The sequence below is a fragment of the Pecten maximus genome, chromosome 14 (genome assembly GCF_902652985.1).
Source record: "Pecten maximus chromosome 14, xPecMax1.1, whole genome shotgun sequence".
NCBI lineage: Eukaryota > Metazoa > Mollusca > Bivalvia > Pectinida > Pectinidae > Pecten > Pecten maximus.
Window position 1 is genome coordinate 9,983,442 of NC_047028.1, and position 15,565 is coordinate 9,999,006.

General features: G+C 39.3%; 1 protein-coding gene across 1 annotated transcript in view; it reads right to left on the bottom strand.

The window, feature by feature from the left end:
* LOC117342475 (cyclic nucleotide-gated channel rod photoreceptor subunit alpha-like) overlaps nucleotides 1–14,115 on the bottom strand; it is a 171,536-nt gene extending 157,421 nt beyond the window's left edge. Inside the window, 2 exon segments of the mRNA XM_033904641.1 lie at nucleotides 12,367–12,706; nucleotides 12,708–14,115. Of these exon segments, the coding sequence (XP_033760532.1) occupies nucleotides 12,367–12,706; nucleotides 12,708–13,766 (1,399 nt within the window). The 5' untranslated portion in view covers nucleotides 13,767–14,115.
* Between the last annotated feature and the right edge of the window lie 1,450 nt (nucleotides 14,116–15,565).

The window sequence follows — 15,565 nt, forward strand, 5'->3', positions numbered from 1 at the left end:
ATTGAATTTCTGTACAATACTGCGAATGCAATTACGGGCTGATAACTATGACACTACTTTTACTGTAGTACAATAAATTTGAACTATCTTACACTGTAGCAGACATAACTATGGTAAAACAAATCTAAAATCGCACATCCGAAATATCGGAAACAAATGTGATCACATTTTACTAAATTTACATGATTCCAATTCTGACGAATTTATTAACCTTATCTGACATATTATTAGCAGGAAAGCCGTTCTTTCCGTATTGATTTGTACTGGGTGTTCTATAGTCTCGTTTTATACTTTGTACCGATATGGCTAGGTACTTGGGAACATTTTATACTACTCCTGGGCATAGGTTACACGGAAACATCCCATTTATATTTTGTTTAGTATCATTTTCATTATTGTTTTATGTCAATTGTTATCCATAGTTATTTTTAAGTTAAGGGGTTATTCAATCGCATTCAACAGTATACATGATGGTAAATGGTATTGTTTTATCAATACAGAGAAACTAGGTAATATATACTTAGTGGTAACAAACCCTTTGATTCCTAACAATTATAGTGTCCACTCTATTGCGTTTAACAATATTTGTTATTGTTGTTGATATCCTGTTTTATCTAGTCCATTGTTACACCTGCGAGTAACTTTTCAGATGACACGGAATTGGATCGTTACCTAGACTGGTTGTTCCCTTCCTTAATTGTCTACTCTCCGCTAGGGCTGAGGCGTACCCAGGGGAGGTAATTGAGGAGACCACCAGTCTAATAGTTACCTAGACTGATTCCCTCCTTTAGGTCTCTTATCTAATCCAGGGATAAGACGTCCATAAGGGAGGTAACTGAACAGGGTACCTGTCTAATAGGTACCGAAACAAGTCTCTCCGACAAGTCATGTTTTTATCTTAAAGATGAATGGTATTTAGACTTTCTGTACTATTGGTACTTTGCCCAGTGCTCCAATTCGACTACACAGCTGATTCCAAAAGGAAATCGTTCAAATAGAGCATTGACAACATTAAATGTATGAAGATATATAACATAATGGTATCTCATTGGTGTTCAGTACATGTTACTTTACATCATCTCTCTTTACATAACTGTTAAACATGTTACGTGCTGATATAACTTTAAACAAAAATACAGTGTAAACATGTCTTGTCAAAATATCATCTGCGTAAGCTTTAAATGAAGCAGACAGTGCTTTATGTACTAGATACCTCCGCAATTATCCATAATAATCAATAGTAAATTAAGTTACTATACTAGTCTGATTAAATAGGAGCTAATTAACTGCCAGAAAATTAATGGCTATCGGCACCCAATGGTACTGGTCAGTATTGACCCTACTGCGGAAACCACATAGGAAATGTCATTGAAGCCTTGACCAATTGACCAGAGGAAACAACAAACTAATGTCTGGTTGTGTTGGATGGTGTCTCTGATGAAACAATTAGCACAGAGTCAATATTTAGACGGACATGTATACATTAATCAGTCGTATATATCTAGGACCTTGTGTGAGCAGCGAGGCACTTGACATGGTGTATTTCCGGGATCCCCATGTGTATATATATCTATATCCTGGTTCTCGTACTATCATTGTATGGCTATCAGGTATTTATGGGAGCATGATAGATAATGAGGTGACTGATGTAAGACAAGAAAGGAAAAGTGGCTTTAATTCTAGGAATCAACATTTATCTACTACCTCTATTATAAACAGTCGTCTACCTTTTTATCTCCTTCCATCTCTCTGTGAGCGCTGTCTCTGTAAACAAATGCCTTCCAAATACTAAGGACAATTATTGTTGTGGACGTAAAGCAAACTTTTGATATTTGATATCCAATAAAAATGTCAGAGATCATTAATTATAATTGACGATTTTATATCAAAACTTATCATCAATATGAATTCAATTGAAAACAATGTAAGTTTGATAAATAAGTGTCATTTAAAGTAGTATATCATTAAATGCTGAGTACGTCATTTGAAAAAGATATTTCCCCCAATCTTCCAACTAGATAAGATATTGTCAGCTTCCTAATGCTTGCGATGCATTGTGAGAGGGATACCTGCTAAGCGACACCACTTCAGTTTAAGGATCGACTTGCAGTGATGATATTAATCTGAGTCTAATAAGACAAATCGAGATGTTCTTTATTCTCAATAAAAAGACATGAGAAGGTCATGGAGATAAACATGTGTTGTATTCCTTTACGTTTTATCTGTTCGAAAGGTTTCTCTCGACATAAAATAACAATGGAAAGACAAGTTATAACAATGGAAAGACAAGCTATAACAATGGAAAGACAAGTTATAACAATGGAAAACAAACAATAACAATGGAAAGACAAGTTATAACAATGGAAAGACAAGCTATAACAATGGAATGACATGCTAGAATAAATGTACTGCAGTAGATTAAGTAATTTAACATATCCCCAACCATATATTATAATGCTATTGAAGCAAAAGTCCAGAAACTAAAAGTCACGGAATAGTATATTGTACCTCACAAAAACTCAGCCGAATAACATATTGATAGCTTGCGTTTTGTATTAAAATGTGAATTACTTGATTATCACACCGACCGATCTTTAATGAGACACGTACATGTAACAGTGAATCAACATCATCGTACAATAAAAACAGTTAACATTTAGGTGTGGCACATACGTATCAATGGGATCAGATTAAGTAGGGGTTGTGCGAACATCTTTAATGAAAATAATTCGGGCAGGCATTCGTTGGATTCTTAATAATGACATCCGCATAATTAGGAAAGCTGTTATTCTTTGCTTTAAAAAAACTTAAAACAAAGAACAAAAAATCTAAACAAAAACAAATAACAAATAATAATTAAAAAAAAAAACATCAACATTAAAACATAACGAACTATTTAAGGCAATATGGCCTGATACCGTTAAACCGTATTGACCCACTTTTAAGACACAATTGGAACAACTGGGCCTTCTCAAAGTACCTTAATTTACAGTCATTGTTGAATACCTCACTAGGGACATTCTAAACAAGAGCCGTGACATCATTAGCTCGCACTCATAACACCGTGAGGAACTCCCTGTAGAATTGTGGAAAAGGACAGTGAACCGCACCGTATAATACAGGTACCAGCATGTATCCAACATGTACCCCCGGTGAAGCACTATTAGTTGCCCTAAAGCTTTATAAAACAATTGTTTTAAACTTCAAAATGTTTCTGTAATACCCTGTTCTCCCACAATTCTTTCATACTCCCCTGTCGTGACGTCATCAATGAGTTAAAAGCACACACTGGAGGCTTAGATGTGATTCATCAATTTGATAATGTGTGGTTGTGCATTTCTAAGAAAATCAAAAGTACATGAGCCCATCACGTGACTTGTGCGAGTCCTACATGACATGGAAACCGTTAGCAGTAATTGTTGTGTGGCCAATGATTTTATATCGTATAGTTGTTACCCGCTAACAATAAGGGAAAGATGTCAAGCATATTAAAACTAAGAGAATTATATTTTTTTTTGTCATTGTCGGTAGTGCAATCACGGGATACCCCACAGAAATGTGATGTGACCAAAAGTCTAGCCGCAATGCCAATACCATACGACTTACATTATACCTAGCCTACTATGTACAATGTACGATTTCATTTACTTTATTTTTTTTACAAAACATCACGTTTAGAGGGTTAACAACAAAGAAATCCACGAGAGATAATCAATAACGGCGCGAGGCTTCCTCTGTATACTAGAAGCCTGCACGTGAGGTCGCGTGCGTGGGGTCAATGTCGAAGCAATCCTTTCAGATTTTAAAAGTAATGAGGCACTCGTCTTGTCATGTTTTCACGTGAAAACGTGTGACAGTGACGATAATGACGGAGCAGCAAATTGATGCAATGTCCCGATATTCTTCAGCTCCCCAAAAAGATAAAACGAGGACACAGTTTTTGTTTGCTATTAGGCCTGGTTTAAAACTAAATCAGGGTTTCTTAGATGTTTATTTAGCGTAAACATCTCATTGCGGAATATCCTGATTTAAAACGTCAATAATCATGCTATTTGAATATCTTTGTTTCTTAAGCTGCATTATAAGATGCAATTTCCACTTTCGTTATGAATTGACAGCTCTTCGCAGGAACAACACCGAACCACAACTCAATCGGTCCCTGTGGACGTATGACGTGATGTGCACATTTGATCCATTTAAATATTACCAGGAGAATTACAGTTTGTTTGCAAGTTTAGACTCGCGCTATCATAGCCAGCCATACATTAAACAACAAAGAAACATACACCATACGAAAAAGTACCCAATGAAAATGGAAAACAACAAGAACCCCATTGAAAATAGCTTATGCGAACTGCAAAATACTGTAAAGTTAATATTATCTGGTACCGTTTGTGGCGCGTGACACCACACCAGCTGTTAACGTCCTGTCCATTATACGTCCACGACGAGGTTTTAATGAACAGGGCTAGGATGGAAATACGGGGTGTCACCCATCGTACTTTTATCAGAGAAAATGTCTCGTTTCAAAGAATGTCTTAAAATGAAAATGTCAATAGCTTTAACCACATTTCGACGGCAAGGTTTATTTGCATGAATAAAAGTGCGGCCTTTTTTCTATAAGTTTTGTATTTTCGTTAAATGAATCTTTGCAACCCACTATAATTTCTGACAGAGAAACAGATAAATATTAGTTTAACAACTTGTTTCTGGATCCCATTTCATTGTATGTTGCATTGCTTAGATGGTATAATGTACAAACCTACAAAATAAAATACGGTTTATACTAAAACACTCCTTGAACCGGTAGCGTCAGCTTTAGTGGCGATTATATAATATGCATGGCCCGTTCATATTACTGAAGTCGTTAATATACCTACGGCATCCATTCAAATGTTTTGTAGTCGTTTGGCTGCCGGCTATAATTTAAGATAGTATGGGTCATAAGGGCATATACATACACCCGAACATTCATTAGCTACGATCAACATCACAAATATGGTATTCATGTCAGAGTTTATCGGTGCCTTAACATATTGGATATCTGTGTGAACATACTGTACAAGTATTTGTAGATGTTTTTATACCCGGATGAAATAGAAAAGAAATGTCTCCAGTATACCAATGCTCAGTAAACAACTGCATGATGCAGTTTATTACATTGTTACCAGTGAAATATCGAAAATTAGTCATTCTATAAAAGTGGTATTTTTCACTAAATATAACTTTTTCTGATATTTTTCACTAGTAAAAAGTATCACTTTTTCTGAGTTAACCTATCAGAACACTGCTTACAAACGACAATTGGAAAATTAAGATTTATAACCCTACGTCATGTTATATGACGTCATAATGTAGGATAGAAAACATAACGTCACGATTTGGCGCACATTTGTGAGCCGTTGACAGGGGACCGCAATGAATTCTGGGAGAAATTGTGCTACCTCGGCATATAAATGTAATAAACAGAATATCTTGTGTTGTTAAAATTTTTGATATGTTTCACTCGTGCTACGCATTTGTAAAACATAGGGGAAAATAGCCATACTCGTGAAACATATTTAGTGTTACTGAAGACACTGTTTGAAATCCTCTATTGACATTACTGGACTCGTACATGAATATGTTATTACCTGTACCAGTAACTACTATGTCCTTTATACATTCGTTAACTATCATCAAACCCAGTGACAATTTTTTCAGTGACAAATTAAATGAATGTCCATTTAGCTGGAGATTGTTGACACTTTTACAAAGTAGTTGACTGACGACAGGATTAACCCATCATAGACGGATCGTCCAGCTAGAACATGTGACGGCATTAGGTAGTGTGATATCATCCGTCCTCATATCACCCTGGCTGTTACGTGGACGTTAAATTAGTAAAATAAGACAAAACACAAACAGTTCTACAATGTATGAAATTAATCGTGAGGTCCCTGACAAGGTTGTGTTGTCATTGGACTGTTAGGTCCCTGACAAGGTTGTGTTGCCATTGGACTGTTAGGTCCCTACAAGGTTGTGTTGTCATTAGACTGTTAGGTCCCTGACAAGGTTGTGTTGTCATTGGACTGTTAGGTCCCTACAAGGTTGTGTTGTCATTAGACTGTTAGGTCCCTGACAAGATTGTGTTGTCATTGGACTGTTAGGTCCCTACAAGGTTGTGTTGTCATTGGACTGTTAGGTCCCTGACAAGGTTGTGTTGTCATTGGACTGTTAGGTCCCTGATAAGGTTGTGTTGTCATTGGACTGTTAGGTCCCTACAAGGTTGTGTTGTCATTAGACTGTTAGGTCCCTACAAGGTTGTGTTGTCATTGGACTGTTAGGTCCCTGACAAGGTTGTGTTGTCATTGGACTGTTAGGTCCCTACAAGGTTGTGTTGTCATTGGACTGTTAGGTCCCTACAAGGTTGTGTTGTCATTGGACTGTTAGGTCCCTGACAAGGTTGTGTTGTCATTGGACTGTTAGGTCCCTACAAGGTTGTGTTGTCATTGGACTGTTAGGTCCCTACAAGGTTGTGTTGTCATTGGACTGTTAGGTCCATGACAAGGTTGTGTTGTCATTGGACTGTTAGGTCCCTGACAAGGTTGTGTTGTCATTAGGCTGTTAGGTCCCTGACAAGATTGTGTTGTCATTAGACTGTTAGGTCCCTGACAAGGTTGTGTTGGACTGTTAGGTCCCTACAAGGTTGTGTTGTCATCAGACTTTTAGGTCCCTACAAGGTTGTGTTGTCATCAGGCTGTTAGGTCCCTGACAAGTTTGTGTTGTCATTGGACTGTTAGGTCCCTACAAGGTTGTGTTGTCATTGGACTGTTAGGTCCCTGACAAAGTTGTGCTGCCATTGGACTGTTAGGTCCCTGACAAGGTTGTGTTGTCATTGGACTGTTAGGTCCCTGACAAGGTTGTGTTGGACTGTTAGGTCCCTGACAAGGTTGTGTTGTCATTGGACTGTTAGGTCCCTACAAGGTTGTGTTGTCATTGGACTGTTAGGTCCCTGACAAGGTTGTGTTGGACTGTTAGGTCCCTTACAAGGTTGTGTTGTCATTGGACCGTTAGGTCCCTACAAGGTTGTGTTGTCATTGGACTGTTAGGTCCCTGACAAGGTTGTGTTGTCGTTAGGCTGTTAGGTCCCTGACAAGGTTGTGTTGTCATTAGACTGTTAGGTCCCTGACAAGGTTGTGTTGTCATTGGACTGTTAGGTCCCTGACAAGGTTGTGTTGTCATTAGGCTGTTAGGTCCCTGACAAGGTTGTGTTGTCGTTAGGCAATCAGGTCCCTGACAAGGTTGTGTTGTCATTGGACTGTTAGGTCCCTGACGAGGTTGTGTTGGACTGTTAGGTCCCTGACAAGGTTGTGTTGTCATTAGACTATTAGGTCCCTGACAAGGTTGTGTTGTCATTGGACTGTTAGGTCCCTGACAAGGTTGTGTTGTCATTGGACTGTTAGGTCCCTGACAAGGTTGTGTTGTCATTGGACTGTTAGGTCACTGACAAGGTTGTGTTGTCATTGGACTGTTAGGTCACTGACGAGGTTGTGTTGTCATTAGACTGTTAGGTCCCTACAAGGTTGTGTTGTCATCAGCCTGTTAGGTCCCTGACAAGGTTGTGTTGTCATCAGGCTGTTAGGTCCCTACAAGGTTGTGTTGTCATTGGACTGTTAGGTCCCTACAAGGTTGTGTTGGACTGTTAGGTCCCTGACAAGGTTGTGTTGTCATTAGACTGTTAGGTCCCTGACAAGGTTGTGTTGTCATTGGACTGTTAGGTCCCTGACAAGGTTGTGTTGTCATCAGGCTGTTAGGTCCCTGACAAGGTTGTGTTGTCATTGGACTGTTAGGTCCCTACAAGGTTGTGTTGTCGCTAGGCGGTTAGGTCCCTTCAAGGTTGTGTTGTCATCAGACTGTAAGGTCCCTGACAAGGTTGTGTTGTCATCAGACTGTAAGGTCCCTGACAAGGTTGTGTTGTCATTGGACTTTTAGGTCCCTGACAAGGTTGTGTTGTCATTTGACTGTTAGGTCCCTGGCAAGGTTGTGTTGTCGTTAGGCGGTTAGGTCCCTGACAAGGTTGTGTTGTCATTGGACTGTTAGGTCCCTGACAAGGTTGTGTTGTCATTAGACTGTTAGGTCCCTGACAAGGTTGTGTTGTCATTGGACTGTTAGGTCCCTGACAAGATTGTGTTGTCATTGGACTGTTAGGTCCCTGACAAGGTTGAGTTGTCATTGGACTGTTAGGTCCCTGACAAGGTTGTGTTGTCATTGGACTGTTAGGTCCCTGACAAGGTTGTGTTGTCATTGGACTGTTAGGTCCCTGACAAGGTTGTGTTGTCATTGGACTGTTAGGTCCCTGACAAGGTTGTGTTGTCATTGGACTGTTAGGTCCCTGACAAGGTTGTGTTGTCATTGGACTGTTAGGTCCCTGACAAGGTTGTGTTGTCATTGGACTGTTAGGTCCCTGACAAGGTTGTGTTGTCATTAGACTGTTAGGTCCCTGACAAGATTGTGTTGTCATTGGACTGTTAGGTCCCTGACAAGGTTGTGTTGTCATTGGACTGTTAGGTCCCTGACAAGGTTGTGTTGTCATTAGACTGTTAGGTCCCTGACAAGGGTGTGTTGTCATTGGACTGTTAGGTCCCTGACAAGGTTGTGTTCTCATCAGACTGTTAGGTCCCTGACAAGTTTGTGTTGTCATTAGACTGTTAGGTCCCTGACAAGGTTGTGTTGTCATTGGACTGTTAGGTCCCTGACAAGGTTGTGTTGTCATTAGACTGTTAGGTCACTGACAAGGTTGTGTTGGACTGTTAGGTCCCTGACAAGGTTGTGTTGTCATTGGACTGTTAGGTCCCTGACAAGTTTGTGTTGTCATTGGACTGTTAGGTCCCTGACAAGGTTGTGTTGTCATTGGACTGTTAGGCCCCTGACAAGGTTGTGTTGTCATTGGACCGTTAGGTCCCTACAAGGTTGTGTTGTCATTGGACTGTTAGGTCCCTAACAAGGTTGTGTTGTCATCAGACTGTTAGGTCCCTGACAAGTTTGTGTTGTCATTGGACTGTTAGGTCCCTGACAAGGTTGTGTTGTCATTGGACTGTTAGGCCCCTGACAAGGTTGTGTTGTCATTGGACCGTTAGGTCCCTACAAGGTTGTGTTGTCATTGGACTGTTAGGTCCCTGACAAGGTTGTGTTCTCATCAGACTGTTAGGTCCCTGACAAGTTTGTGTTGTCATTAGACTGTTAGGTCCCTGACAAGGTTGTGTTGTCATTGGACTGTTAGGTCCCTGACCAGGTTGTGTTGTCATTAGACTGTTAGGTCCCTGACAAGGTTGTGTTGTCATTAGACTGTTAGGTCCCTGACAAGGTTGTGTTGTCATTGGACTGTTAGGTCCCTGACAAGGTTGTGTTGTCATTGGACTGTTAGGTCCTTGACAAGGTTGTGTTGTCATCAGACTGTTAGGTCCCTGACAAGGTTTTGTTGTCATTGGACCGTTAGGTCCCTACAAGGTTGTGTTGTCATTAGTCTGTTAGGTCCCTGACAAGGTTGTGTTGTCATTAGACTGTTAGGTCCCTGACAAGGTTGTGTTGTCATTGGACCGTTAGGTCCCTACAAGGTTGTGTTGTCATTGGACTGTTAGGTCCCTGACAAGGTTGTGTTTTCGTTAGGAGCTTTGGTCCCTGAGAAGGTTGTGTTGTCATTAGTCTGTTAGCGTTCGTTAGCTCTCATGTTATTGTTGATATGCGTGCATACGTGTTACTTATATGTTTATTAATTAAATAATGTGTTATAAAGTAAAGATCGTCATCAATGATTAATGTGGTAGATTGTGTTTCTGTTTATAACCGTATCACAGCTGACAGATATGCCGTAGACGGACCTATCTAATTAGGAGCTAACTACATCTGTTTCTGTAATAGAGCCTGGACAAAAAAGGGGAAATCATCAGAAAAGGTGGAGTGCAATTACACCTCAGCAAGTCATCCAAAGTTCAATAAGATATTTTGAAACATGATCCTTCGGTCAAATCTAATTAAACACCTGGTGCAGGTAGAAAATGCCGTTGCGGGGACAAACACAATCAGACACGAGTAAGACACGGCGGTCATGGCCGTGGGCGATTCCCTCTTACACTGTGTTAGCATTTACTTTATTTACCATATAAGACATGTATACAGTTAGCTATCCCATTTATCCGACTTCCTGCGTCGGCAAACTGCATTTCTAAATATGGAAACATCTTTCATATAACATCAAAGGTTTTTCACTCCGTCAACATCCAGGGTCCTTTTGAGGTTGAGTCTATGTAATAGCTCATGATAAATGTACCTAACAACATCCGGAGTAACAACCGCACGTATGTATAAAGTGGAATGCTTAAGGTCGACCGTCAATGGTCTAAGCTGTCTGAGAAACTTCGTTTGGCTCCATAATTTAGAAAAGTAAGTCCTTATATTTGAATCTACTGTACATATTCCCTGTGATTTTTTGATTTTTTTTTTATTTTTTTTTTTTATTTTTATTGACTCTTTTCCCTTAGAAATCAAACCGTTATCAACCAATCATCTTTTATGTTATCGGCTGATAACATAAATATTGAAGTCAATAAAATGCTTGTTACAAGCAAGATTAATTTTTGCATTAATAACGTGCATGAGTTGTTTGGACGCGCTTTTTCGCCATCGCCGAATGAATCTGTTTCGTCACATCAAGTATAAAATATCATTTTCGGTTTTATTATACAAAATATCAAAACAGTGTTTTATAAACATCTTATCTCTGTATACTACGAATATAGGCATTACGATTCACACAATAACAGACAGATTCATGTCGGGGAAAACGAAAAACTACACGGATAAAAGCCAGTTTCGTTATCAAAAGGCCAGCAACAAATTATCCATAGAGTAGTGTATGATATCTATTTAAGGTCGCCAAAACAACGGAGTGTATGTGCAAGCCTCTATCAGACGTAATGCTTCCGGTTGTCCGGTAAATATCGCTGTGTCACGTGATCAGTAGGGGATATGACAATGTCCCAAAAAGAGATGGTTTTTTTTCCTTGTCGTGCATTTTACATGGTGCAAGTACAATGTCCATCTTAAACAATTATTGAAGAAAAAAAAACAAGAAAGAAAATCATTGATTATCTACATGAATCTTGTTATAACCACGTGCAATGGTATACAGTAATACCATGTGTCGTACATCTAAAACCGTATCCGGTTTGATGTCTAACAACCAGACTTATATATGTGGTATTCATATTAGTTCCTCATACAATGAATATATCATTTCAAACCCATTATAAGTACAGGTATTGTATATTTTTACAATATTAAAAATATGATTGGGAAGAAACGTTGCGAAAACATTAAACTGTAAATGACACATTCAAATGTTCTAACATTGTCACATATCGTGTCACCAAATGGTGCAGGACATGAACGTTTATATCAGCATTACTTACAACTACATTTGATAACGTATATACTTGTAGAATACAGATGCATGCACCAACTATAGTCGCAGTACATTCATGTCTGTATAAATGCACATCTGTTATCGATTTCTGATATGAATCCTGTGAACTCCATGTCCATATGGTTGTTCTTAGCGCCATTGATAGTAACAACAATCTATTCAATCCCTATACGAGACGTCTAACACGCATCTTTGTATGTTTTGTTCAATGGCCGAGTGTACTACATACATCACCATGAACGGATAGTCAGCATGTCGAGGTTGTACGAACAATTCATAAATAGAACTGTGAGACGTGTCATAATAATAATACCCACTCACCTTTTAAAAACATCACTCATGTTAAAAATATCAACTGTTTGTCCTTTCTGAAACGAATTGGCCATGTACTTGAACAAGTGCATGCTTACAAGACAGTGTCAATGATTGTCGAGGAGCATTCAAAGGTGAAAAATCTATATACACATGATTTCTAAACCTTGACCAAAACGTAGTTCTTATTGCAAACACGGATCTGGACAAATTGCATGCATGGGGCCGTATGCACACGGTGGATCTTGTCATTGAAACATGTAGCATTACCGAAATGCTTTTATTTTGATCACCTTCAAAATACGACTCGGATAACTTAGACGTAACACCTCAATGTTCATAGAACCTTATAATGCCAATTTAAACAATTACTGCTCCGGGAAATAAAAACCAAAGGTAGCTCTAAAAAGGAAACTTTAATTATCACGTTTATTTATTAATTAGTTCGGTTTCCGATTTATTCCGTTCCTGTTGTGTCTCCTGCGTTCACATCGATACTAAACACCCAGATGGTGTGAAATGACATGTAAATTTAGAGAGTTGTAGAAGGGCACTACAATGGAAAGGAGAATACAGAAAATCCCACTTACCTTGGAAATCCTTTCGAGCTGCACTGATGCATGTGACGATATTGGAAACGTGACCCAGAACAGTGGCGAAGAGCAGAAGTCCAAATATCATCTCGAAAATGATAAAAAGATAGTCCTTTATGGTGACCGGATTGGGTAGGTTCCCGATTGTCGTTAAAGTTAAAGTACTCCAGTACAGCGCGTGAAGGTATTGTCGAGCGACATTCCCATCATCCTTTGGTAAAGTCCAGGTGCTTGAAGACCTTTGAAGTCGCGAAGCAACAATATAATACAAACAAGCGTTCCAATGAAACAGAGCAAGAAGGTAGTGCATTAACATCAAAGTTCGCATAACATTTGGGATAATTCGTATGTCTTTCAGTTCGATCTAGGAATGCCCAGAAACGATATACTTTTACTAATCTAAAACATCTCAAAATTGAGCAAAAACCTATGGAAAGGTAGAGAAAATCTAAGGGGAGCAAACAAAGCAAATCTATGTAAAATATTGTATCATTCATGTAATGTATTCTAAGTTTAACAGAGTCAGTCTGGAGAACTCCGTCCTCCAGGTACCCTGTCCGGAAGTGAAAAACGATATCGAGTATGTACAGGAAGTCGGCTGTGTAGTCAAGGGCAAACCACTCTCCGTGATTGTCGGAATCAATCTCTTGAAATGCAAACCGGTAAATGATGACCCAGAAATTGTACAGAAAGGCTACACTGACTACGGATGACCACCAGTAGGCAAAGCGTCCTGCTGGGTCAAACACGAATGTCCAGTTACAACCATCCCTATCACTAACAGCAGAATTCGATTCACGGATATCATTTGTTCTCTGGCTTTTCTTTCCAAACTTTTCTTCGATATCTTTTTGTCGCTGCTTTCGTATTTGTCTCGCCGTAAGAATTTCTTTTGATTTTGATTTCGTTAGTAATAATTTCTCATCTTTGGACGAAAAACTTTTCTTTGCTTTCCCTCTGTCTAATCTCGTTCCAAACAGATCCAATAGGCTTTTCTGAGACGTTGACCGCGATTTCTGTTCGACCACTTTACTTGAGTAAACAGGCGAGGACAGACTTATCCTTCCGCCCGAAGAACTTAACCTGGCTCCTATAGAATGTGAATGAGTTCTTGTCTTAGGGGACGGGTATGCTTGGAATGTTCCGATCCCAGTTTGTCTCGGACCGTTTGCGGTCGGAGTCTGGTTTCTAGAATCCATATCATGATTAGACACAGAATCAAAACTAGATATATCCTTCCCTGAATGGTTGTCTTTGATGACGTCATGTTCCTTTTTCTCCACGATTGAAATCTCTTCCAGTTCGTCATCAGTGTGGTCGCCTTTGGCACACGGTGTATACTTCACCCCGACGCCCGGCTCAGCACTACGGTTTCGGGTTGTTAGCGTTCCAGCCATTTCCCGTTCTAGATGTCCGACAGACAATCATACGTTTACCGTCGATGAAGGTATCGGAGCACCATTTACATGTTTACTGTACCATCCTTTGTAGAATTGCTATATTTCCTACTTTTTATCAGATTGAATCGATGAACGTAATATCTTGTTCTACATTGTCCACCATTGTATGAATCCATATTGCAGAAAAACACCATATACTATCTATGGCCCTATCACGGTATCGGTAATATTTCGCTCGTCAGTCAGGCATGACTTTATACTCCGTAGGGAAAAGACAGGGATTGAACACAAATGTAACATGAAATATTAATAGATACAATTGAACAGTAGTTATAGATCCAGCGTTATCTAGGTGTAGAACACCCTATTAACGCTGTTTACCTTGCACTGGGCCGGTCTCCTCACCATCAGATAGCTCTCGTGCTAGTCAAAGTACCCCAAGCGACATGGCTTCTTGGTGAAGCCCATTCTGATGTTTGCGCTGTCCTTTGGGTTGATAACGTACTCGAAAATCTGTATTATTGGGAATCAGATAAAGCTATATATTGATGTAAAATCGGTTTTATGTATCTGTGAAAATGATTTCCATATATTGTAAATAATTACATGCGAATTTTCTATAAATACACAATAGTTAACACCTTGATTTGCATCGCGGGTATCGATTATCTAAATATGTGTTAATTTATATATTGATTAAATACCCTACTCTAAGAATGCATCAAACCCTGTTTTTAATTCTACTTTTTTGTAGGATTGTACTTTGAAACCTTATTTAGTACCAGCAATTTGTGTTCCCCGTCCATAATTGGCACATCACGGTCATTAATCCTTAACTGGTGACCCGTCTGTAGAACAAAGAGCAAGGGAAGCTATAATTGTATTGTGTGGATCCGACTCTCTTCCTCCGTTGGTTGTTTACTATTTTCTATACTTTCCCTGAGCGAAGGTCTGATGCTGTTCTCGATCAATTAACAAATGTATTTTGGATTTTTATGATGAGGCGATTTCCTTGTATAAACACACTACCTGTATAATGGAAATACTCAATCTCGTTATCAGATCTATTCGTCAGTTTGCTCGTTATAATCGGTGTTACTATCAGGTTTTCACAATGATAGGGAGATACCTTCCTGTATGAATCACGCAGTCCTTCTATATAACCGTGAAAGTCACACAGAGTGAAAAATCATCCGAAAATCGACAGACGCGCTAAACTACAATCTTCCAAACTGAGATGGGTTGATTTCTTTCCGTTTGTTTCCTCCCACTTAATTACATCCAAATATGAGACACAAAGAAAATGACACGGCCAAAGAACCGCATGTAGGCATGGCAGGTCACAACACTGTCACACATAAATGAAGCGGAGCGGATTTTGTGTTGTGTTTAAAAGATATCACGCACAGAAATGCATTCCAACAAAGAACATTGGTAGGACCACAGACGACGAGAAGGCGTCTCCTTGGAACAGTTGTCGACCGCTCGTACAGACCGTTCCGTGCTTTCTCGGGATGTCACGCAAAACCATATATATCTCCAAGTCAGAGACGGTCGGAAAGGATCGTCCCAAATATTGGCAGGCGCCACAAGCGAACAGACGGCCCTAGATTGGCACCCAGGCTCCGCAGTCTTCTGCAACGAAAATATGATGGATATATATACTTATATAGAATGCTGTATATTATTACATTAGCTTTATAAGTGTAGTCTTACACGATTTAAAAAAAATATATATACTTACCTATTCCTACAACCAATCAATGTATTGCAATTTATAAGTCTAGATGTTTCTA